Source organism: Archocentrus centrarchus, chromosome 3 (genome assembly GCF_007364275.1).
Source record: "Archocentrus centrarchus isolate MPI-CPG fArcCen1 chromosome 3, fArcCen1, whole genome shotgun sequence".
In the NCBI taxonomy this organism is placed as follows: Eukaryota; Metazoa; Chordata; class Actinopteri; order Cichliformes; family Cichlidae; genus Archocentrus; species Archocentrus centrarchus.
In genome coordinates this window covers 2,913,997-2,940,061 of record NC_044348.1, presented here as the reverse complement: position 1 = coordinate 2,940,061, position 26,065 = coordinate 2,913,997, and the positions used below count along the sequence as shown (strand labels likewise).

Sequence of the window (26,065 nt, the reverse complement as noted above, 5' to 3'; positions counted from 1 at the left end):
AAAGACATTTTGATGAATAAAACTCAAACACTCAAATATACTGTTCAAAAAAATTTTTTTTAATTAAAGGAACACTTTTTAATCAGAGTTTAGCATCAAGTCAGTTAAACTTCTGGGATATTGATCTGATCATTTAAGTAGCCGAGAGGATTGTTAATCAGTTTCAGTTGCTTTGGTTAATGAAATTAACAACAGATGAACTAGAGGGGCAACGATGAGACAGGAATGGTTTCACAGGTGGAGGCCACTGACATTTTTTCCCTCCTCAACTTTTCTAGGGTCAGTGTCACTACTGGTAGCATGAGGTGACACCTGGGCCCTACAGAGGTTGCACAGGTAGTTCGACTCCTCCAGGATGGCACATCAGTGTGTACCATTGCCAGAAGGTTTGCTGTGTCTCAGAGCACAGTCTCAAGAGCATGGAGGAGATTCCAGGAGACAGGCAGTTACTGTAGGAGATCTGGACAGGGGCGTAGGAGCTCCCTAACCCATCAGCAGGACTGGTATCTGCTCCTTTGTGCGAGGAGGAACATGATGAGCACTGCTAGAGCTACAAAATGACCTCCAGGAGGGCACTGGTGTGAATGTCTCTGACCAAACAATCAGAAACAGAGTTCATGAGTGTGGGCTGAGGGCCCAACATCCTCTAGTGGGCCCTGTGCTCACTGCCTGACTGTGGAGGCCAACTGCCATTTGCCATAGAATAACAGAACCAGCAGATCCACTGGCACGAAGCTGTGGAGAATGTTATGCTGCCTGCAACATCGTTCAGCATGACAGGTTTGGTGGTGGGTAAATGATGGTCTGGGGAGGCATATCCATGGAGGGACTAAAAGACCTCTACAGGCTAGGCAACAGCACCCTGCTATTAACTATCAGGATGAAATTGTCAGAACCTACACTGGTGCAGTGGGTCCTGGGTTCCTCCTGGTGCATGACAATGCCCGGACTCATGTGGCGAGAATGATGAAGGAATTGATACCACTGTCTGACCCCAACATTCACCTGATCTAAATCCAATAGAACACCTCTGGGACATTATGCTTCGGTCCATTTGATGCCCTGGTGCAGATCTGGGAGGAGATCCCCCAGGACACCATCTGTCCTCTCATTAGGAGCACGCCCTGAGTACTACTGAGTACCATTTTGAGTTGCTGCAATGACATTTCAGCAAAATATACTAGCCTGCTGCATCATTTTTTCACTTTGATTTTCAGAGTGTCTTTGAATTCAGCCCTCTGTAGGTTGACAATTTTTTATTTCCATCAAACGATGTGGCATCCTTTCATTCCTAACACATTACCCAGTCCATATCAGTATAGATATCCAGCATGATTTTTAACCCATTGAGATCTGATGTGTTTTCAAAGTGTTCCTTTAATTTTTGTGAGCAGTACACATTACAATATAGAGCTCATTATTAGCTAGATATACTAAAAAAATGCTCAGTCTGAATGCTCTGTTCATTTCTCTTTGCTGATAAAAGAGGGAAAAAAATTCTATTTTAATACAACCCTTAATATCCATCCAAGCTATGCCAACTATGTCTTTCTGCATGTGTTACCAGGTGTCTCTTATCAAATATATGTGGAAAAAATGTCCAGATAGCTCAGGTTCTGTATGCTGTCTTTCTCACTCACTGACTGGATGAAGTGCTTGCTTAGGTAGCCTGGAAACTCTGGATCACTCTCCTGTTTCTGCAGCTCTGATGGTGGACCCTAGCAATGTTTGTGGTATATTAGGGACTCAGGCCATAGTGCTCCTCTGTACTGTAAAAGCTGTCAACCCTCTAACGAGTCTCCTCAGACTCTACAAGCGCCCTACATAGACTAGAAATGACTGCCCTGTTTCATCAGCCCTGAAAATATGAATTTAAGAATAATCCATACTGTGCCTGCCTGAATGGACCCATAAACACTTGTGAATCGGCAGATTCCCACGATCGCAAAAGAATGTCAGAGGACATGTAAACAGCCCTCCATAAACAGAGAAACACGCGTCACTGCTGCCTGACAATGTTTTTATCATATCACTGTATTAAATAAATGTATTTACATTCATTTTTCTTTCATTTTATTGGACAATTAAAAGTGCGTCTAGCCCTGAATTGGAGATTGTTTTGGTATGACAAAATGGCTAAAGTCACTTCATTTGTAACAACATTGATGTTTTATACAATAACAACGCTCTGATTTCAAAAAGCAAGTTGTATTCTATAAAAGTCAGACTCAACTTCTTATTTGATTCAATAAATATTTTCTAAATAGTTTATTGTCTTAACTGCCAGTTTCAGCAGGAATAAGTGTGCAATGTGTAGCTTTGTTTTGTTTTTTTAACTAATATTCGCGCCTCGTTCTTGAAGGTCTGGACTGGCTTCGACCAAAATTCAAAACTCAGGACTACAAAACAGAAATTCACAAACTGAATAAAGTCACACAACCTTTGTAAAAGCTGTTGTGCTTTGCATCAAACAGCTAAAAAAAAAAAAATGGACTAGTGCAGACCACTAAAATACTAGAACTGCCACTTTAGTACATTTTCTTTTGAGGCACTTTGGTCTAATCTTTGTTTTCTTGGCTGAAGTGCGCGATTAACACTTTAAAGGCCTATTCAGGAGATTTAATGGAGTCTATTAGCAAGAAATGTAATTTTCATAGATACAGAGATATGCAATGGTTCTGACAATGCAGCAATTCTTTTTTTCAGATGTTAACGTAGTGTTACATTTTAATTTCCTGAATATGAAGAAATAAAGTCCCCCCCGCCCCCTCTGCATGCTGTTCAATTGGTATTGCATGAACAACACACACACACACACACACTATAAAAAATCATTTCTCATTTCTACCCTCCATCTCTATGATAGTGTAGGGCAAACCAGGAAATGTGCCTGGCAGGGCAACAGTGCAACAGGGAGCAGGGTGAGCAGTGAGGGGAAAGAAGCACACGTGGGCAAAAAACAGGCTACAACTGGTCCAGATTCAATTTTCACCGCCTCTGTGGCAGCTGCTGCCTGGCTAGATGATAAGAAGGGGGAGTGAACCACATGAACCATGTTGTAATGAAGCACATGAACTATCTTCAGAGGATGAGGGGAAAGGTTTTGTTTCAGTGCCTGTGTGTGTCAGCTGGGATATTCCAGGTTCAGGAACTTACCTCTGCAGATGGTGCCATTGCCCACATAGCCCGGCTTGCAGGTACACAGGTGTCCCCTGATGGTGTTGGTGCAGATGGCGTTCTCATCGCACAAATTCTGGCCACTGGCGCACTCATCATGCTCTGTGGGAGAAACCGACAGAGAGGAACTTCACAGACAGAATAGTGTGTGTATTTGTGACTTTGTTGTGTATGAAGAGATGGAGAGGTCATTTCTTTTTTGAGCTGAGAGGCCACCGAATCTCTCCACTACGAGAGGACAGTCAACCAGCTGCTCGGCTGAGAATAAGAAGCCATCGCTGAGCCTTTCTTCTGTCAACAGCCCCCTCTCTGAACAATCGTGTTTCCAAACACCACTTATGCTTGGCACGCTCAACACGGATTTGAAGCGGATTCTCTAAGGTGACTTCAAACACACACACACACACAAGTGCCGTTCCTTTCCAAGCCCGGTTTTACAGCTGACACATGGCGAGGTATGCTGACTAATTACTAAGCATCAGCATTAATTAGCCTAATGATGTTGGCTTGGACATCGAGACAACAGTGAAAATATACCATCTTACATTAACATATAAACAGCTCGAGCTCTCCAGAAGGAAACTAATTCTAGACTCTACAAGTTGAAAACAGTTGCTAAAAATGTCGCAGTATTTGCACCCCAACAAAACATAGAAAAACAGAGAAAACATATGAGCAGACTGATTGGTCAGCAGGCTAACAGCATGGACTGCTTCTGTTTTCTTCTAGTTGCCATTGCCAGAAGAGACTCTTTTTATTATTGTGAAGACAAGGCAGTAAGAAAAAAAAAATAGTTTTCTCATCCACCAGTAAAAGCTCTGCCAACCCCCCCCCCGGCTCACTACAATCAACGCTCTGCATGCCCGTAATGAGACAAGGTGAATGTTCCTACCACTGATTATATGACAAATTCAGTACCAGAACATTATCACAGATAATGCGGGGAATATAATTAAAGGGGCACATATGTGAGCTGTCTCGAGGAGGAGTGTCAAACTCATTGTAGTTCGCACAGTGCCCAGTCTGAGCCTAAGTGGGCTGGTGCATAACGGCGTGTTTTAAAAGTGTGAAGAAGTACAAGTACATTCTGAAAATGAACCATCAAACCCACGTCTTAGGAAAAAGTGTCATTTTAGTTACTTTGCCTGTTGCATTGTTATTTTATTGATTATTATTAGTGGAGTTTGGAGCCCTATGACAGCTGGGATAGGCTGCTGCCTGTTCGACATGCGTGATCTCGTGCTTACAGCCAGGGTGAAAAATGTAGTGCCTGATTTCTAACATTATACTGTATGCCTCTAAAACAACATGAAAATATATTCATGAGTACATTTTTTGGCATGTGCAAGTCAAAGCGGAACAAAGTTTCTCAGTGTACTCTGACTTATAAAAACTATTTATCAAAACACCTGACAGTGATTTGCTTAAAAGTATGGCTCCAAATGAGTGAGGGGACCAATCGCATTGGAGAAAATGGCATTACAGCAGAAGTTGTTCTCTAGTTGATGAAAGCGAGTTTGGCTTCAGTCATGTCGAACCCTTGAAAGTGAAACTGTTGTTTTTCTCCCTATCCTTGCTTAAAATATTTTATTCCTAAGGCATAGAATAATTTCTATGACAACAAAACTGAGACTATTTTATTTTTTTTATAGAAAACTGTGCAAGGTCAGCAACATGAAAATATGGACAGTTTTGTTAGAATTGTGAAATTCTGACTTACTAATAAAACAGTAAGTGCTGTAATGTAACGTACAGTCTCAGGGTCAGTGTTTTATATTCTGCCGGGTACCATGAACTGCTCTCTTGACTTTTACGTGCTTGCTGTTATCTAAAGGTCTGAGGGAAAAGGAGGGGGATTTAGTACTGCAGGCAGTGCATGATTAACCACCACTAAGAGACCTTCCACTAAACAGGAATTCCATTTCACTGCTGACAGCGCAGGTCAAGAACGCTCAGATGTAACTGCATAGCAGGAGTGTAACTTTGGACTTCACACAGACTTTGATGGTTTGCTGCATCTGCTAAACATCTGAAAAATATTTTTATATGATAGAAAATAACACAGGTAGCCTATATGGTGGCTCAGTAAAGAATAAATAGCAACTTGGACTTAAAAAAATTATGAATGCGTTAAATTTCATCATGAAAAATGCAAATGTTTATAGAAAATGAAGAAACTACTTCTGTTGTGTCCTCTTTTCTACTGCTAGAAATGAAAAGCATCCAGTTTGCTAGCTTACAGGGAGTGTGCTTTGTACAGATTATTACTCAGCTACTGTACAACAAGCTAACTGAATCTGCATTAAAGTCTGAATAGTAGAGTCATATAAAAGACGTGATGTGGCTGTGACATCACCCACTGGTCTCTTCTTTAAGCTCTGAGCTGAGCATTTTGGCCGTCATTGTCTTGGTGTTTTGAAACCAATTGTGAGCGTGGATCTGACTCAACTCATATTGAAGTGCTTTGTGTGTTACAATGCTGACCTTTCTACTTTTTGACTCCAAATGACTCCAAAATTCAATAAAAACAGGACAGCATGGAATATTAAAAGCATGTGAAACTAGCAGTTGAGACCATAAATGCATCACAAAAGTGTTTACTTAGGTTAAAGTTCACTGAGCCCTAAGGACATGGACTCCACCAACCTACAGCAGCAAACTTGATTATGCTGTTACATTTGTTATTTTATGATCAGAGGAACTAAATGCAATCGTCTTGGCCATTTTCCACTGACAAGTCAGCCCCCCTGGCAGTTTCTTACTGTAGATCAATTACCAAAGAATATTTCTTAAATAATTTTGGTAATAACTTGTGCTTCTTGATGAATTTTTAAAACAACTCAGCCTCAGTCCTCCAAAAGTAGGCTAACTGAACCGTGTGCAGGATATTTCAAACTGCATGCTAAGGAGACTAATTCCTCTATTTTTCTTTCAGTTTGAAATGGAGAATTCCTCCTTCAAACTCCATCGAAACCTGTGGAGGCGTACACACCTGACAGGTTACCTCCACGACACTTGGAGTCTGGAGCTTCTTTCAAATACTAATAAAAAGGAGGAACGTTCCCACTTTTTCCCCGTTTCCTACCATGAACGTCCAGACGCTGGACATGATGAAGTGACCAGTGTAGTAACATGGACATGATTCCTCTCTGATTTATATCTGCCCATGGTTGTAGGTGGTATTAGTTGGATCTCACAGCTAAGCCTGATGTTTACATGACCTACCTATTACCCACAAATAACTAAAATATCTGCCTAGCACACACAGAAAATATTACTGAGGTTTATTTAAACTGTTGATGTAACATTTATGCACATAGATGTGCTAAAAAAAAAAAAATCCACAACTGAACCTAAGGTCACAGCATAGAAGTTACATTTCTTTTTCCAAACACTACAGAAGATTCTTTTTGTTTAGATCTAAGGGAGGCAAAGGTGACACTTGTAAGGCTGAGAAATGTTCATTTGTCACAGTAAGCCATTGCAGCGTAATATTGAGACAGCATAGATGGAGGAAAATGCACCAGAAAGCAGAAGCTCCTTATTATGAAATGTCAAAAAGACCTACAGAGAAAAAGGCATATATTTTTATCTCTGCTTCTGAGGTGACAGATACATTTCTGCGACAAGAAATACACGTCTGATTGTCGTGTCTGATTTTTAAAAGTGAATGAGCAACTGCTTAGCTTCAGTTTCTTTAAACCACACCAGCAACAGCCTGCTGACGCATTTTAAACACAGCAGAATTAACATGTTACATACATGTTGCACTACCCACACTGACGAGGCTGTTTCACTTGACCTTGGGCCCATCATAACCCGGAGGCTGCTATACTGTTGAAAGGAAGTGAATTACTGCAACAGAAAATTACAATTACAGATCCCAAGTCAAGTCAAAGTTTATTTCAATAGCACATTTACAACAACCTGAGCTAACCAATGTGCTGCACAGACCATGCAATATATACACAAATAAGTGACAATCACTAAATCACCAATAAATACACCAAAATAAAGCTCAATAAAACATCAGCAAATAATACGACAACAGAAATAAATAAAGCTGTGTTTGCACAGTAAAAGCTAGGATACCCTGCTCAACTAGAATTGAAGGCAAATGAGAAAAAGTCGTTTTTTAACTGTTTTAAAATGACTGAGAGATTGGGCAGCTCTTCTGTACAAACCACCAACAAGGGTGGATCTTTTAACCTCCAAGTGCAGTTGGTTTATAGACCACAGACGAGTGCTTTGCTAGGAATGTAGGGCTGCAAAAAGCTCACACAAGTAGGGCGGTGCCAAACCATTAAGAAGATTTAAATCAAGTTTTAAACTGGATCCTTAATGGAGTGGGAGCCAGTGTAGGGAGCTCAGTACTGGTGTGACACGATCACGCCATTTCTTTCCTGTCAAAAGGAAGGCTGCTGCATTTTGTACAGCCTGCAAGCAAAGTAACGACTAACCAAGGCCATCATATAACATATAACATCATATAACTGAGAGGTAATAAAGGTGTTAATTATCTTCCCAAAGTCCTGTAAATGGAGGTAGGACTTCACCGTACTGAGGAACCTTAACTGAAACAAGCTTGTCTTAACAGCAGAGCTAATCTGTTTTTCAAACTGTATCACTGCTGCTGTTCCTCCAAATCTAATCCGAGCCTGCAGCAGCGTAATTTTGTTCTAATGCCCACTGTATGGTGTAATTTGAATGACAATAAAGTCTCTCTATGTCAAAATTTAAAAGCACAGTCAAAAATCACACCAGGTTCCTGGGAACTGGGTGACAGTAAGAAGCTAAAAGATAGCTGTTTTGTTTTGTTAAGGAAGTTTATCTCTATTTATGATTGCTTATGTCTAAAACCATTCACCAGAGATCTGAACAGAAGCTTTGCTATTGGTTTATATAGGCAGATATATTTGAAGATCATCTGCAAAGTTTTGAAGGGAGATCTTGCGGTTTCTTAAAGCTGGACCCCAAGGGAAGCATATATAAGGAGATGAGAATAGTATCCAATATAGAACCTCAAGCTACACCACAACTAAGTGAGGACACAAATGATGAATATGGTCCTAAATGTACGGCAGCTATCTGGCAAATATGACATGACAGAAGAACGCTAGGATCGACAGCATTAGATGCAGCAGTTCAAAAGCACGAGGGCAGCAGAATTACCAACATCAACAGTTAAAAGTTGGCCAACAAAAACTCAGAGCAGCTTCTGTGTTATATCATGATTTGTGGGAGTGATGACTGTCATTTATAAATGTGAGATTAATTAATTTTTGCCAACATGTTTATTGATTCAGGTCTCACGGCTGAGCTTATCACACTGATTAAGCTTCAGTAAATGCATCTTCAATTAGAATCTAACATGATTTAAGATGATTATAAACAATACATTAAAGAGCAGCCTTTGATGGTGCTGTGGTGGGAATTCACAGCCCAGCTGCACTGCTAAAATATCTTTTTATATCAACTGTGTCTTTAAGTGCCAGTCAGTGCCTGAGGCTCACAGCACTCCAAAGATACACACTCCCTCAAACACACTCCTCATTAATATGCAAACACTTTGGTGGGAGTCATGACTAATACATTCCCCTTAATTAATGAGTGGTGCTCATAAAGCCCCGAAGCAGCTCGCTAAAATTATTTTGCTTTTCTCTTCCCAAGGATTTCCTCCTTAGGTTGAGCTATAAAGTGGAGGTGAGTGTTAACAGTGCTTGTGGGATGTGTAAGAGTTTATGTGAAGGGATATGAAAAGCAGCCGACATTAATGGTATGAAGAGTCGCACGATTAAATATTCAGGGTTCTAATAGCTGTGATCTAATGGAGGTGGGAGCAACACAATCCAAACGCTGATGGACACAGCTGCTTATTAAAGCTGTTTAATGTCTGCTGGCCACTTTGAAATTATAAAGTAAAAAACAACACAAGGACTCATTGAACTGACAGATAAGGAGTGAGTAAACTGCTACCAAGCTGTAATAAATCTTAAAACACACTTAAGAGTCACTATTTTGTCTGTCAGTGTGGTATTTTTCGTGCCAGTCGTACGGGCACAACAGGTAGGCGGGGAGCCCAAACAGATGGGAGGTTCAGTCAAACGAGGCTGTTGGTGGAAAATGTGGCAGAAATTGTGCTGATTAAAGAACTGTGTCCGCGGTGCAAATTCAATCTGCTGCCAATCTTGACGATTTTTTCAACAACAGCAAACAATTAACTCTGAACCAAAGGTAACAGTCATTTAATCTGAATCAGTTTTGTACTGATCTATAAATCAGAAAAAGCGATCACAGCATTTGTTTTATTCTAATTTAATATCTCATCTATGCTGTTTATGACAACTTTGTATTAATTACAGAAACCTGTGATCCTTAATCAGCTGGTCCTGTTGCAGTCTGTGTCTAAAACAGCTGGTATGCTTCAGAAAGTCTGCGCACCCACCTGCTTTACACTTGTCACTGCACTTGCTGAACTGAAATAGAGCCGTTCCTCTTTAGATTTATTCTGTGCTTTTCCCCTGAAACCTCAGGGACTGCTTTGTACAAGATTAATGCCATCTATATATTTCTAGTGCAGTGGAAACGTGGTTGTGGACCTGTGACTGCCTCTTACTACTATGGACCGGTAGAGTTCTTTAATTCTATGCACTTAAGCTTTACCTAGCATCAGCATCATACCCAAGTGAGACATGCAGACCTGGAGCGACGGGGATCAAACCGCTGCAGCTCAGCTACAGCTGGCCTTTAGCTGGGTGTGAACAAGCAAAACTACATTTTGTTGAACATGAATACAACATTCTTGCATTCCAGATTCATTATACAGTTGGCAATGTTTTTGGATTTTCCATTTCCAAAATTTCTGGCAATGTGACCATGTGTATTCACGCTTACAGCTAACAGCAGAACATTTGGCATGTGCTGCTCATACCTGAGACATTTTAGAGTTAACAGGAGCAGCTCTAGCGTGGCAATAAAACTGGCAGACGGTGGCAGCTGCTTATTTGCTGGATCTGTTTGTCAGCAGGAGGCTGCTGTGCTTGCACTGTTCTGAGGTCGCAAGAGTGAATAGCTCGTTCCGATCCATGATTTCATGAATTCTGGAAAAAGGAAGAGTATGGAAATGGTCTTTTTTGTGGGTCTCTAGAGACACAGGGGACATACGGTATTATTGTGTGATTCTGTATAGTACGTATTCTTTATAGATACAGGACAGGGCTAATGTTGATTTTTACAGCTGATGGAACAAGAATGTACGATGGAACAGGGGTGATATGGGAAAAGATTAGCAATTTGGGGTCTTTTTCTTTTTACCTTATAGGACAAAATACAAAAAAAAGAATTTAGACAGCCAAAGGGATTTACTGTCATGGTCCCAGTGTTTTAGCAATTCTGCTCCAGTTATTGCATTCCTTGAGTCCCTGTGTTTTGTCTCATGTGTGAAGTCTGCGTCTCTGTCTGGCATGGTTTGTGATTTCCAGTTTTATTTTGCTGGTCCTTTGCCTCTTGTGCATTGCCTTCCGTTTGCTTCCTCTGTCTTATTTGTTCCTGATTAGGTTCATCTGTGTTTCCCCAGTGTCTTCCATGTACCCTAATAACGCCAGTGTGGATATATTGTTTGCATTTTTCCCTTGTGCTTTGTTGCGTCCTTATCGTCATTGGCTCCTGCCCGCTGTGAGTTTCTTTCTGATCCAGTGACTATTTGTAGTTTGTCGCGCTGGCCCCGTCCAGATCTATCCTGAGTTCCTCAAATAAAGCTGAAGCTAAAGTTAAGTCTGCTGAGAGTCCTCCATTGGGGTCCTCTACCCTGCATGCCACAGCCAGTTCATGACACTTTTAATGTACAGTAAGCAGTGTGTGTTTGGAGAACAAAGCTGAATGTCATGCAAGAGCACCTATCCAAATGTGCTACGATCAGACACATTGGGAACATTTCACAGGAAGAGGAAAAAATGGAATCCAGTAAAAGAAAGAAAGCAATCTGCAAGTGAAGATAAATAGAGGATGGCTTTTGCAACAGTAAACTGATCATTATTTTTGCTCAAAATGTTAAATATGTGATCTTAACTTAATGCTCTTTGGACACTGGGTCATCGTTTACACATACAGCTACCACAACACAACATAAAGAAATACCTCTCTGTTTTATTATTTATTTATTCATATGTTTGTTTATTGTGATTTCTGCTGCGTTGTCTGCCTATGTTACCTGGAAAAGCTGCTACTGAAACTTTAATTTCCCTGATGGAATCTTCCTAAAGGGATTAATGAAGTTTTTGCTAATGTAATCTATTTACAGTAACAGTAAGAAGATTTGATCAAGAGTGCCAAAACTTTTTGTATAGAAAGGCTCATATACATGCTGAGGTGTCAATACAAGGCATGTCCTCTAATATACTGTATATGCTTTAATCATCATTTTCATCATGGTACATTTGAAATATACAGTATATTGCTAAAAGTATGAACTTGGGTGACATTCCATTCTTAATCCATAGGGTTTAATATGATGTCGGCCCACCTTTTGCAGCTACAACAGCTTCAACTCTTCTGGGAAGGCTTTCTACAAGGTTTTGGAGTGTTTATGGGAATTTTTGACCATTCTTGCAGAATCACATTTGTGAGGTCAGACACTGATGCTGGACGAGAAGGTCTGGCTCACAGTCTCTGCTTTAATTCATCCCAAAGGTGTTCTATCAGGTTGAGGTCAGAGCTCTGTGCAGGCCAGTCAAGTTCTTCCACACCAAACTCTCTCATCCATGTCTTTATGGACCTGCTTTGTGCACTGGTGCGCAGTCATGTTGGAACAGGAAGAGGACATCCCCAAAGGGTTCCCACAAAGTTGGGAGCATGAAATTGTCCAAAATGTTTTGGTATGCTGAAGCATTAAGAGTTCCTTTCAGTGGAACTAAGGGGCCGAGGCCAACTCCACAGCCCCACACCATAATTCCCCCTGCACCAAACTTTACACTTTACACTTGGCACAGTGCAGTCAGAATAGTACTGTTCTCTTGAGAACTGCCAAACCCAGAATCATCCATCAGATTGCAAGTTGGAGAAGTGAGTGTGATTCCTCACTCCAGAGAACACGTCTCCACTGTTCTGGAGTCCAGTGGTGATGTGCTTTACACCACTGCATCCAACGCTTTGCATTGTGCTTGGTGATGTAAGGTTTGGAAGCAGCTGCTCAGCCATGTAAACCCATTCCATGAAGCTCTCTGTCTGCAGTCAGTCTGTAGTGATTGACTCCTCAGAAAGTTGGCGACCTCTGTGCACTATGCACCTCAGCATCTGCTGACCCGCTCATTTTATGTGTCCTACCACTTTGTGGCTAAGTTGCTGTTCTTCCCAATCAATTCCACTTTGTTATAATACCACTAACAGTTGACTGTGGAATATTTATTAGTGAGGAAATCTCAGGACTGGACTTGTTGCGGTGGTGACAACCTATCATGGTACCACACTGAAATTCACTGAGCTCCTGAGAGCGACCCATTCTTTCATAAATGTCTGTAGAAGCGGTCTGCATGCCTAGGTGCTTGGTTTATACACTTGTGGCCACAAAACTCATTGATGATGAATGAATACTTTTGGCAGTATAATGTATATCTTTCTTCACCAGTCTTTTTCAACAACATAGTTTTTTTTTATTCTTTATTTGCAGGTATACCCTGGAGCGCCTCTTCAGGAGTCAAGTCTATTTTCTTGTGACTCATGCATGTAACTACATGAATTGCATATTGAGCTGTGAGTGCTGCCAAAAAAATGCTTGAGTGCACAGCAAGTCTTTGGCTGAATGTTCCATGTCAGGTGCATCAATGACTTTTAACTGACACAACTTTTGCTGCTGATGTTGCTTTCACTGTGCAGCTGGTGTGGAGGTTTGAACCTCATTGTGACTTGGTACTCTTACTTTTTTGTTGTTTCTGCCAGAAATGAAGGGAAAGGTTAAAGTAGTACACAAGAATTTTTGGCTCACAACTATAAATAAGTCTTGTATTGGACCTTGTAAGTTACTACAGAACAGAGATCTTTAGATGCCACCGACAAAAATCAGCTTTTAGAAAGAAATTAAAGTCATCAAATAAACTTGGGAGAAAAGAATTCTAATTCGTCTAGCAACCAGAAAATCAACTTGAATTACTTGGGTTAAATTCTTGTTTCATGAGCTAAAAAAATCAACATCAACCAGTAAATGAACATCAGAATCTTGAACACTACAAAGTACTCAGATGGACATTGAAGAAAGTACTTTTCATATTGATTGTAATCAACATGGTCTCATTTATTAGGCTGCAGGAGGCTCAAATTAAGCGGTTCTCTTTGTGCAGCAACTGGCAATGTGGTGACAACTGTGACAACTCTCATTCACTGATAATTAAGTTTATTAACCATCAGTGGTCAGTTACAGTATCAGTATATAGTAAATAGCAGCAGTTATAAATGATCAGTTTTAATATCTAAGTCTAATACAACGTGTTGCATTAATGTTTCACTGGAAAGTTATTACACTGCCAGTAGTTACCTCAGTGATTCTCCAGGAGATAACAGCAGCTTAATATGAGCATGCTGCCCATCTATATCAGATGCAGTCTAATTAGTGATGATTATAGAGTGATGTGGTGTCAGGCCTGGACATGCTGAGGTGACACCCCAAAGCACTCGGCTAATGATGCATAATGACTGATCATCAGAGCCATGGACAGTGGCTGCCACACTCACTGTGGCTTCTGCACTGTCAACATACCCTCTAATAGGAGGATCAGAGGCAGGGGTTATTTTCTCATTTTGATGAAAAAATAACATGTTTTTCATCAACACTAGAGCTACACTAAGCGAAAAAAAAAGAGTGAATGATTCAAACGGGGATCACCACTCAATACATTATTTTTAGATGGCCATGTCGAGCATTTCCTTTTACAGAAAAGCAAAAAAAAAAAAAAAAAAAAAAAAAGGTGAAAGTTGAAACTTGTTGCAATAAAACTGAGTGCATCTATGATTTCTAATCAGATGAATTTCAAGAGCATGGATATAAAATGAGTTGTAAACTGCAGCACTTTGTCAGTTTAGCTGCATCATGGTGCCATGTGCAAAAGAAATGCCAGAAGAATTTTAAAAAATGTGATGTGACTTCAAAAAGATTGGAAAAAATGTGCAGAGATCCTTGACCAACTAAAAATCAGTGGAAGTGCAGTATTGGTAATCAGGTAGAACAAACTATAAGTAGGACCACAGTTGCTGTCCCCAGTTGCTCGTTAGCACAAATATGCAAGATAAAACTTTAAAAAGTCTGAAGAATGAATATTGGCAGCAGATTCTTTACTCAAGTGCGACCATGACACATTTGTTCAGCTAGGATCCATCCTGCTTGCTGTCACTCTGGCCAGGACTTCAGTGAATGCATAGTCCTGACAGTGGAGGTGGGAGTATGATGAAATAGTGCAGTATGAGTACAAAAGGTCTTGGAGCGATGACATTTACAGATGGCATCATGAATAACTGTGGATATACCAAAATGCTGGCTGACAATTTGAAAGGCTTTGCAGAGGAAGAATATTCCAGCATGATAATGATCCAAAGCACACTGTCAAAATCACACAACAGTTTCTGAAAAAGAAAAAAGTGAAACTTTGACACGGACAAGTCTCATGAAATAAATCCAACAGAATACCTTGTGTTATTTTAGACCCCTCCAGCAAAGTACAGCTGACAAAATGTCCCTGAAGAATAGCAGAACATCTCTCTGAAATCTTTGCAGTACTGGCATCCTTTATATATACAGTACCAGTCCAAGTGAGTACCCACACCAGTCCATATGAGCCACACTTACCCATTCATATGAATGAATACTGTAAGTGTGTCTTATATATATATATATATATATATATATATATATATATATATATAGATAGATAGATAGATAGATAGATAGATAGATAGATAGATAGATAGATAGATAGATAGATAGATAGATAGATAGATAGATAGATATAGATACACACACACACAGTGCTCCGTCTCCACTGCTGTTCTGCATATGCCTGAACACCCTCAGCCAGTTCATCAACAAGACTGGCTACGGATACTGACTACAGAATGGAGCAAAAATCAGCCACCTTCTCTACATGGATGACATGTACACGGGCCGAGGACTAGTGAGTGCCAGAACCACTATCCTGGATGAAACAACAAAGATCCACGAATGCATCAGGAAGATGGCCACAGAGGATCATGTGCTCTGTGAGTACCTCAGGCAGCAGAAACCCGAAAAAGAAGAACAGGAACCATCATAGAAGGACAGGCCTCTGTACGGCATGCAAATGGACTAGTTCTTATATAGAGCTTTTCTACTCTGAGCACTCAAAGCGCTTATACAACCTTTACATTTACCCATTCACACAAGCACTTCCATGAGTAATTAAGCTAAGTGCTTTTATTGTCTAACATTCACATTCCAATGCTTGTGTTGGAGAGCAACTTGCAACTTTGGTATGCAGCCCGGAATCAAACCACCAACCTTCCGATCAGCAGGTGACCTGCTCTACCTCCTGAGCTACAGCCACCCCATGTACCACTGGCAGACAGAAGAAGTGGCTGAAAAATCCTACCAATGGCTGGACAAAGCTGGGCTGACAGACAGCACAGAGGCACTAATCATGGCAGCACAGGAACAAACCCTGAGCACAAGATCGATAGAGGCTGGGGTCTACCACACCAGGCAAGACCCCAGGTACAGGCTGTACAGAGATGCCCCTGAGACAATCCAGCACATAACAGCAGGGTGCAAGATGCTAGCAGGCACAGTATACAGGAACATCTGTGCCGAGTGTGACCTAAAGTCCCAAAGTCAAAATGGGTTATGGCCCCAAGGGTGGTCGAGAATGACAGAGCTAACCAACTGGACATAGTAGTGGTGGACAAACAAAGGAAGAAAACCGTAGTGATAGCTATCGAAATACCAAGTGATGGCAACATTAAGAGGAAGGAATACGAGAATCTCGATAAATACTGAAGGCTGAGAGAAGCGCTAGAGAGGATGTGGAAAGTGAAGGTAACAGTGGTCCCCGTGGTTTTTCAAATGTGTGTATGGATGTGTGAGTGTGTGTGAGTATATCTACTTTTCTTCGATTTTTTTTTTCCCCCTTTCTTCCTTTTGCCCCACCCCCCTTCTCCCCCCCACCACTTGTTCTTGCCCCTTCCTTGTTGCCTGTCAGACTTGGCATAAATAACTAAATAAAAAGATAAATAAATAAAAATACAAACATTAACAAGAAAAGCCTATAGAAAACATATAGAGCTGTTCTTGTAAAAGCAAATATGTTTGGTACATCATTGCGTTCGGATCATCATTCCGATTGTGAGAAATGCCAAACATGACAGGCTTAAAAAAAAAAAAAAAGAAGTTTTTCAAATGGGGAAAGTGTTATGACTGACTCATAGAGCAACCTGTAAATGAATGGCAAAAAAGCCATCAGTAGGAGATTAATCAAAAAAACTGAACCACCCCCCCCATAAAGTGGATGTGGATAAAGTGGATAAGTAATGCAGTATATAATGCAGTATAAGTTAATACATGTAATCCAGATGCATTTGAGACATATTTGCATTCTCACGTACAGTTTAATAATTACATTTCCTTTTCTATGGCACCACCAGCTGACTGAGTGACATCTATGGAGAGCCTTTAAAAGCTCCCTTTTTTCACTCTGATCATTTATTCTTGAGTAAGTAAATACCGCTGTAATTTCCATACCACCACTTGACTTCTTCTACGCTTTAGCTGGATGCCTATTTATTCTTGACTTTTGTTTTTTTTTTTTACTTTTCCTGACTGCACGTATGTCACTCCTGAATCCATACGTATAAGGACATCTCTGGGTAAAACTAACACCTCATGATTCACTTTTACTTTGCATAATAAATTTCTAAAACATGTCCTCATCTCTTAAGCTTCAATCGACGCCTCATTCAATAATGTCACACCGAACACTTCAGTAATGTGAAATTTAATGACCAGTGACAGGCCCATAAAATAGAACAGAGCATGGCAGAAATTTCAAGGTTTTTTTTTTTACCCTCTTTTCCTGGCTATGCAAAGTCGTCATGCTCACTTTCAGCCTTAGCCTTGCTGCTCACCTTGACAAGATTCAAACTCAGCAGAGATCTGTTCTGTGTCACAGCAGAACAAAGTATTGACTGCCTGTCATAGCATTTAGCCCTGAAGGACATGGATTCCCTAAAAATTTGGTGGGAAACATTTCTGATTTTGCCTGCAGTATTCTACCTGGAAAAAAAATATCAATCAATTAATCACAGCTTTTACAGCTGTTTTATTACTGCATGCAAGTCATCATTTTTAATGATTACTTGCAATATTATTTTTGTTGCTTTCATATTAAATGAACTAGTTTGTGCATTATTCTCCTACACAAATAATATCCCTTTTCCATCATTTATTTTTTTAACTGTTTGTTTTTTCATTTACATTACACATTATATATTAATATAAGACTGATAAAGCATTAGTAGTCCTAGTCACTATTATGTATTACACACACATTACTGTGATGCAAGTATTTCTTTTCTTCTGTCTCTTGTTCCTTTTTCCTTATTTTCTCTTGAGGCCAGGTCACTGTTTCTATCCTCTCAAATACAATCAGTATCAAAGTCAGTAGACCACTGACCCCCTCTAATAAACAGGCTCCCTCCTTAGGGTCTGAGAGCTGTTTCCCTTTAGAGGAGGCATGCATTGGGTCAGTTCCCTGTGTCTCGTCTGGAGTTATTTAAAACTGCACAGCCTGGTCTAAATACCTAGAAAAAAATCACTGCAAAATACTGGAAAAATACTGGGACACCTACACATTACACCTCAGCCACTGGAAAGCTATGCCAATGCCATGAACCTCCTGGCACACGGTTTTTGTGCTGATGTTAATGCCAGAGGAGGTTTGAAACTCTGAAGTCACTGAATCAGCAGAGTGTTGGCAACTTTTGTGCACTGTGCAACACTTTGCAATAATACCACTTGCAGCTGATCATAGAATATCCAGGAGGGAAGAAGTTTCATAAACTGAGTTTCTGCAACAGAGTCATCATACTGCAGTACCACACTCAACTTCAGTGAGCTTTTTAGAATCACCCATTCTTTCACAAATGTTTACAAAGGCAGACTGCACGGCTAGGCACTTGATTTTATAAACCTGCAGGAATGGGACTGAAAACACCTGAATTCATAGATTAAGAGGTGTGGCCCAATACCTTTGTCCATATAGTATACTAATACACCATACAGTGTGCTCCTCACATACAAGGTCTTGAATAATCAGGCCCCATCTTATCTTAGAGACCTCATAGTGCCGTATCACCCCAATAGAGCACTTCGCTCTCAGACTGCTGGCTTACTTGTGGTTCCTAAGACACTTAAGAGTAGAAAGGGAGGCAGAGCCTTCAGCTTTCAGGGTTCCCATGATGCACTGAGTGTTTCTTCTTCATTTACCTCTTTTCCCTTTCTGTGTGTTTATACACCACTCTGCAGTTAATCAGCAGTTATTAATCTCTGGCTCTCTTCCACAGCCTGTCTTTTGTCCTGTCTCTCTCTCCCCTCAGCCCCACCCGGTCGCACCATATGGCTGCCTCTTCCTGATCCTGGTTCTCCTGGAGGTTTCTTACTGTTAAAAGGGAGGTTTTTCCTTTCCACTGTCACCAAGTGCTTGCTCATATGGGGGTTGTCTGATTGTTGGTGTTTTCTCTGCATTATTGTAGGGTCTTTACCCACAATATAAAGTGCCTTGAGGTGACTGTTCTTGTGATTTGGTGCCATATAAATAAAACTGAATGAAGAATTATAGTGTACTTTGCCAATATTGACCCCTCCTCCAAACCACCAAGGGGTGATCTTAATGAGGACTTCATTATAATCAATAGAATTTGAATTTTATTTTCATAACATATTATCATGTATTATACACCTAGATAGTTACATTCAGATACAATTATTAACATAAATTACTAAGGACCTGTTCATTTAAAACCTCACATTAAACTTCATATAACATGTTCATGTACACAGAGTTTAAATCATTTGTGTGTGTGAGTGGCAGCACAGAACTGTAATACAATTCCTTTGAAACCCAATGAAACACACAGCTAAAGGCAATAAAGATATCCAGGTTGCAATTCACACTAATGAAAGCATGTTCCATTAATGTGCACTGTCAGTAAACATCCCTCCCATGCATAGTCACAGACCAATATTACTCTACACAGCTCTATCTGTACTCAGCCAAGGGAACAGGAAGACAATGCATCAAAGAAGAAGAGACAGTCTTACAGAAAAGGAGCCTAACATGATTACAGACATCACTTTGGATGGTTGTACAGTCTGGTGATGAGCGAGAAGAAATGCTCCTTACATTCAGCCTTCATGGGGAAGCTAAATTTAAACACTAGCTTTCTCAGAGGCAATTACAAATGGATGAAAGTGAGGACTAAGGGAAACTTTTTCTGGCCCCTTCCATCCCTTGCCAAACTGTGTTTGATGGGCTTATTAAATCGTCCGGTGCCCGGCCAGTTTAACAGCATGACCCCTATTTTTGAACATTTAACGTATACAGGGAGAGTTGCCAAGGTTTCCAGGCTCGTCACACCTGAGCTCCACAATCATTAGATGTATAATTGGAATTCGATTTGATTAAATTTTCATTAAACATGTAATGCATCTTGGGGGGGGGGCTGCAGCCTTTTACATTGCTGGCTTTAGAAGAATATATGTGGCAAGTGATGCATGAAATTAATGGCAGCTTCTTTTGGTCAGCCATAAAGCAGTGACTGAGCATATTATGAACGGCAGGATTTTTCAAAAAAGAAAAAAAAAAATCAAGTATTGATCAGCAGAGTGCAGATGAGGACAGAAGAGAAATATACATCTCTTCATCAGCATGCTATATAGCTGCAGTCTGAATCTGTTATTTCTGTCAATACTGTGAAAAAGCACCATTTGTTATTACAAGCTAAAGTAACATTAGATGAAAATCAGATGAGAACACAAGAAGGTAGCCAAACTGTGCCTGAAGTAATCAAAGATGAAATAGTTTTTGAATTAAACAAAGAAAAAAACATGTGACCTACAAAAATCTTGAATTTGAAAATCAACCATCAACCAATACTCTTACGTATGTGGCGCAATTAGTAAATATTAACAGTCTGACTAACTCATTTTAATAATTAAGCTTCTTGAGTCGATTTGTCATACAGTGTGCAAAGCTAAAGCTTGTCATAGATGAAGCATTAATCGGGAGCTGAAGTGGGTTTTGAGGTTAATTAAAAGATGGAAGGAAAAAGTTAAAACTCCCAATTTTTATCTAGTAACTGCTTTATCAGCACCCGCTTAATGCAGAAAGTAAATCATCGAACACCCAGAGCTTCTGAGATAAAAACCTAGTGGGATTTGGGCATTTGCCTTTTCCACAGTAACATGTGGAACACAACACAGCGCATGAAGTCAGTAATCAGTAATCGACCTTATAAGTATTTTAGCTGTGCTTGCACTGCAACATGCATCTGTTCGCTTACTTGTGAAGTTCAAACAAATGAATCCAATAGTGCTCCATTTTGTTGTTGTGTTTGATTCCATTTTTTTTTAATTTCTTTGTTTGATTTTTTGTGTTAGATACAGCCTGGCTCAACCACAGGAGACAGAATAGTGTAGCTAGGGTCATTCATTTTCACCATTACAGAAACAACACATTAATAACCCAAGTGGCCTTGCTGAGGGTTTACTTGGTGCATTTTAGATTTGTTTGACTGCAGTTACTATGTTTGTGTTCACACTAACCAGCATAAAAAAGCACAGAATGAACCTGCAGAGAGCTCACAATCAAAGCTGCACTAAGAAAAACAGCATCAAGCCTCACTTTCTCTTTCTAGATCTGTCGTGTTTTAAGTAATAGAAAACCTGTAAGCTTGGTAAGTGACTGAAAGGTGTAACAAAAGCTGCCAACAAGGCAAATAAAGAATGTGGCCAAGGAAACGCCTCCGGACAGTTATGTTTTGTTTTTTTTATTAATGTTTTTTTGTTTTGTTTTTTTAGCGAACTGAAAACTTGTGTGGTAATACGCTACATGACGGACACAAGTCAGGGCTTTACATACACTCACTGGCCACAGTTGAACAGGTACAACAGAAATTTGCTTATCTAATATCTAATCAGCAAGTGACACGAAGTTCAAACTGAGCATCATTATGGAGAAGACGGAAAGGTCTGAGTATTTCAGGACCTGCTGATCTAATGGGATTTTCCCACATAATCCTGTCTAGGGTCCACAGAGAAAAAGAGAAACTATCCAGTGAGTGGTAGTTCTCTGGGTGAAAATGTCTTGTTGATGTCAGAGGTTGAGGAGAACGGCCAGACTGACAAATAACCACTTGTTAGAACCAAAGTAAAAAGAGAAAAAACATCTCTGAATTCAACAACACTGTTGAAAATTGGACATTTGAAGATTGGAAAAACATTGCCTGGTCTGATGAGTCTCAATTTCTGCTGCAACATTTGGATAGTGGGGTCAGAATTTACCAGCAAACAACATGAAAGCATGGGTGGTTCAGGCTGCTGGTGATGGTCCATCCCTTTATGACCTTAATGTACACATCTTCTGATGGCTGCTTCCATCAGGAGAATGCACCATGTTGCAAAGTTCAGATCATTCCAAACTGATTTCCTGAACATGACAGTGAGTCCACTGTATTCACATGACCTCCACAGTCACCAGACCTGAATGCTGTGGATCACCTTTGGGAACGGGAGATTCACATCATGTACAGTATGTGCAGCCAACAAATCTGCAACAACTGTGTGATGCTATCATCTGGAACAAAACCTGTGAGGAGTGTTTCCAGCACCTTGTTGCCATGAAGAATTGAGGCACTTTTGAAGGTAAACTTGGTGACTGTCAGTACAATGCAGCAAATCCAGCATCAGTTCTTATTGCAGCAAGAAAAACTGCACATATTCCATGCAAGAGGGTGGGTCCAGCACCTATTTTTAACCATGGTTTGACTGACAAGTGATCCCTAAGGTGATGGATGCAAACACCAATGATAAGGACAACATTATTTTACAAACCATGTACACATAATCACTCCTGCATCAAAAACCCTTAAAATAGGGACACCAGATGTTATTTTGAATGTGTAGGCAGCAGGTAAACATATCCCAGACTGCTGTAGGCTGCATACAAACTTTGAGAGGGGGAAGTACAGAAAGCTCACACTTTCTGCCTCCCCTCTTTCTCCTTCCATTCTTCCACTGTTTCTCCAGAGCTGCTTGCTTACTTCTATAGAGGTGAAATCAAGTGGAACCACAATTACCTCGGCCTCCCATTGTTTACACGGTGCTATTTTCACAAAGCACTATCCCCTCCACTAGGCAGGAGAGACAGACAGCTGAGCAAAACTAAAGCAAAAGGTTATACATGCTGTGTAAGAGCACTATAGCCAATATTCCTCTAAGGAAGGAGATACTCATATTGTAATATTAAGGATGGGGCGTACAGTGTTGTAAGCTGAGCTTCTGGGTGGAAGAAGTTGAGAGAATGTCTGTAGAGACACATCCAATATATCCATGAACACTGTCCAGAAGCCAAAAAGGCCTGAAGAAACATACAAGTGCTATTGGAAAGAGTCAAAGTATATCTGGTAATTCCTTTTAGAATTTATTTTTAAATTTTTTATTCTTTCATCTGCCTGAGAGGTTGACAGCATCTGCAATAAATGGCTCAGTCACACGAGTAAAAATATAAAGCCAAACTCTTTGCAACAAGGAAAAAATGGTGGATGCAACACCTTCAACCTCTGAGCAACCACTTTTGATTGCAAGGTGACTGCACAGGTCACCTGATAAGGGGCAACCTGTCTCCAAATGATCGTGGTCCAACTCAGACTGCAATCACTTTCAGACAGATTGGCGAAGGTTTGCAAATAACTGCAATTCGATAAACACGGACAGTTTGCCAACATCTTGTAATAAGTTTGAGTCAATCTGTGCTGATACAGTAGGTCCTCCATCTGTGGATGTATCTCATTTAAATAGGGGACTCGAGGTTAATCTGGTTATATTCCTAATAGAAATAAGGTTGCCGAGCAGTCCAATCGATGTCCTGCAGGAACTTCATCGCTATTTGTGAAGGAATTTCTGAATTTTTGTTTTAAAGTTCAGTGGCTGTAAAACAAGCTCTCGCAATCCTTTCTTCTTCTCATGTTTTCCCAAGTGACTTGCTTGCTAGCCAGAACTGGAGAGCTGGTCTAAAGAGAACCTGCAGCACAGTGGGACATGTTTCATGTGGGACATGGTTTGTGTCCCACTGTGCAGAGCTCACTGAGGCTGCAGAACAGAACAATGACAAACATCACGGCTGCAGTTTAAGAGGCTGAAGCTGAGGCACATCAGCTGACTGAGACTCCCACTGGAGAAACAGCCGAATGAAGTGTGCAGTTACTTATTTACTTGCCAATAAAATATTCCAAAAAGAGAAACTTATAAAAGGCAGAAGTTTCTTGAACAGAACTTGTGAGTGCACACAACAGTGTGAGCACATAGACACCCATAAAACCCCACCCCACACAGACATAATCTAAATCTGTGGGAAACACTGCTTCCATTATATTTAATGATTAAAGTTCCACAACTCCAAAGACTGAATCTAATTTGGAGTTTACTGAAAAGCTTGGGCTCACTTCCTCCATGCTAATTGAAGATGGAAAAAAAGAAACTGGTTTCCAGTTTTGTGTTTCCTCCTTAATGCAGTGGCAATATCATTACCAAAAACCTTTTAGGTTCCAGACACAATGGAAAATAACAATACAGATTTCGGCACAAGCAACCAATTACACAAGCTAATGCGCAATCGCATTACCATTGTGAAACACGAACAGTCACCACCTTAAGCTGCGAACCCTAAAGGTGTTTTACATCCATGCGCAGAATCTGACACCCTCGAGGAGAAGCTGAAGGAAAAGCAGGAAGAGGGAAAAGGGAGACAGCGAGACAATTTATCTCTCCCAGCAGATGTAGAGAGTGCTCCTTGGGCTTCCAGTCAGCTGCCAGGACAGTTTACAAGCTGCAAAATGGATTGATTGTCCATGGATCCTTGGCCCTGCATGACTGCCAACTGTGAGCTAATTAAAGAACAGTTCTCTGGAGAAACAGCAGCAACCAAGCACATTCTAGCTACTCTTGAGAAAACATGCCGCTCTAAACAAAAGGATCAATCCTCAGCCTGCAAGATGCTAAGTCACACAAGTTAAGTTAGCCGCCACAATGAAAAGAAAGGAAGAAAAATAGCTTTGAATGATAAACTTCTGTTGGAAGTTTGAAAAAGCATTTAAAATGCAAAATTCATATACAGAATGAAGATATATATATATATATATATATATATATATATATATATATATATATATATATATATATATATATATATATATATATATAACAGAGGAACATTTTAAGCTAGCTATGCCAGAACAGCAGTCAGTGAAGTGTAAAAGTAGGTATATGTTTTGCTGGAGAAGTTCTATACTTTGTCCTGACATTTACCTCTGAGAAGGTCAGGGAAAATACTGTAAAGGAAAACATTTTTTATCAAGAATATCTAGGGTAGAAAAGCCATTAAATGAATAAATGGCAGCAATCAGCCATTCTCTTTCCATGGCGCACACTGATTCTCTGAAGCTTTAAAAAGACAGCTGCTGAGGCATTCATCAGTTTGCATTCATTCCTGTGTATGCTTTAATTTCAGATAATGAAGTAAAGGTTTCAGCGGCACAGTTTCAGAACAGCAGTACCCGGTGGCTGATGGAAGCTAACATTTTTTAACACATGTAGGAATCATTGCACAAGCAGCGTGAGTCAGTGTGAAAGCACCAGCAAATATTAAGAGCTAAAACTGACAAAGAGATGAATCACAGCATTATCTGGACCCAAATATGGCAATTATTCATTTATTATCATTGTGTACTTTCTTTATAAGCAAAACATAAACAACTACCAACAAAAGCAACCCCCCCCACCCCCACACTCCCCCAGCAGATAAGACAGCAAGCTGCTTAATTCAGCATCCATGATGTGTCTACACAGATTCGCAGCATACACCCCTTGTGAAACAATGTATGTATTTTTACCATTGACTAAATTGACTAAATACAGAGTGACCCGTTGGTTTTGAACTTGACTTTGTGAAGCCTCAGCGTTAATCTCTTTGCTGCTGCCTTTTTTTTTTTTGGTGAGTTCTACGTTATCAGATAATACTAACAAGCTTGGTTAGAAAGCTGCATTCATAAACTGCACAAACACACATATATGTGCTACATAGTACTGAGTAACATACAAATCAAATGCCAGAATTTCCATCACCAAAACAGGAACACAAATGTTTTGGACTGGTTGAATCACACAACAGTGAATAGATGCAATTAGCAGAGGCGAGGCCTAGCAGACAACTAGCCCACTGGATGGCTAGCTGTCTGTGTCAGGATATCTGCCAGTCAAAGTGTAGATGCCACAGTGTCTAGATGGAGGAGTTAGAAAAACTGTATCCCGCCGCACCCATCCACGAAGGCAGAACACATTTTTTGCACTGAGGGTGTTAGCATACTGGTTTTCCCTCAATACAATAGCTAGTTAAAAGAAATGTAGTTATATTTGCAGATATTTGGTCATAAAGAACTGCACTGACTCCTCTCGGAGATGATTGGTTATCTATTAGCTGCATTCGAGACACACAGCAGCCTGCCGGTATTGCTAAATGAAAGTCACATGATTAGAGAAATTTCATAGCTTCATCCTCTGGTTTCCTAGAATTTCTGTACTAACTTTTGGACAATAAATCTAAAA

General features: G+C 40.2%; 1 protein-coding gene across 1 annotated transcript in view; it reads right to left on the bottom strand.

The window, feature by feature from the left end:
- Window positions 1-26,065, bottom strand: part of LOC115778064 (protein kinase C-binding protein NELL1) — a 281,912-nt gene that overhangs the window by 64,008 nt on the left and 191,839 nt on the right. Inside the window, exon 14 of the mRNA XM_030726081.1 lies at window positions 3,157-3,279. Coding sequence (XP_030581941.1) covers window positions 3,157-3,279 — 123 coding nt within the window. The remainder of the gene's footprint in view (window positions 1-3,156; window positions 3,280-26,065) is intronic.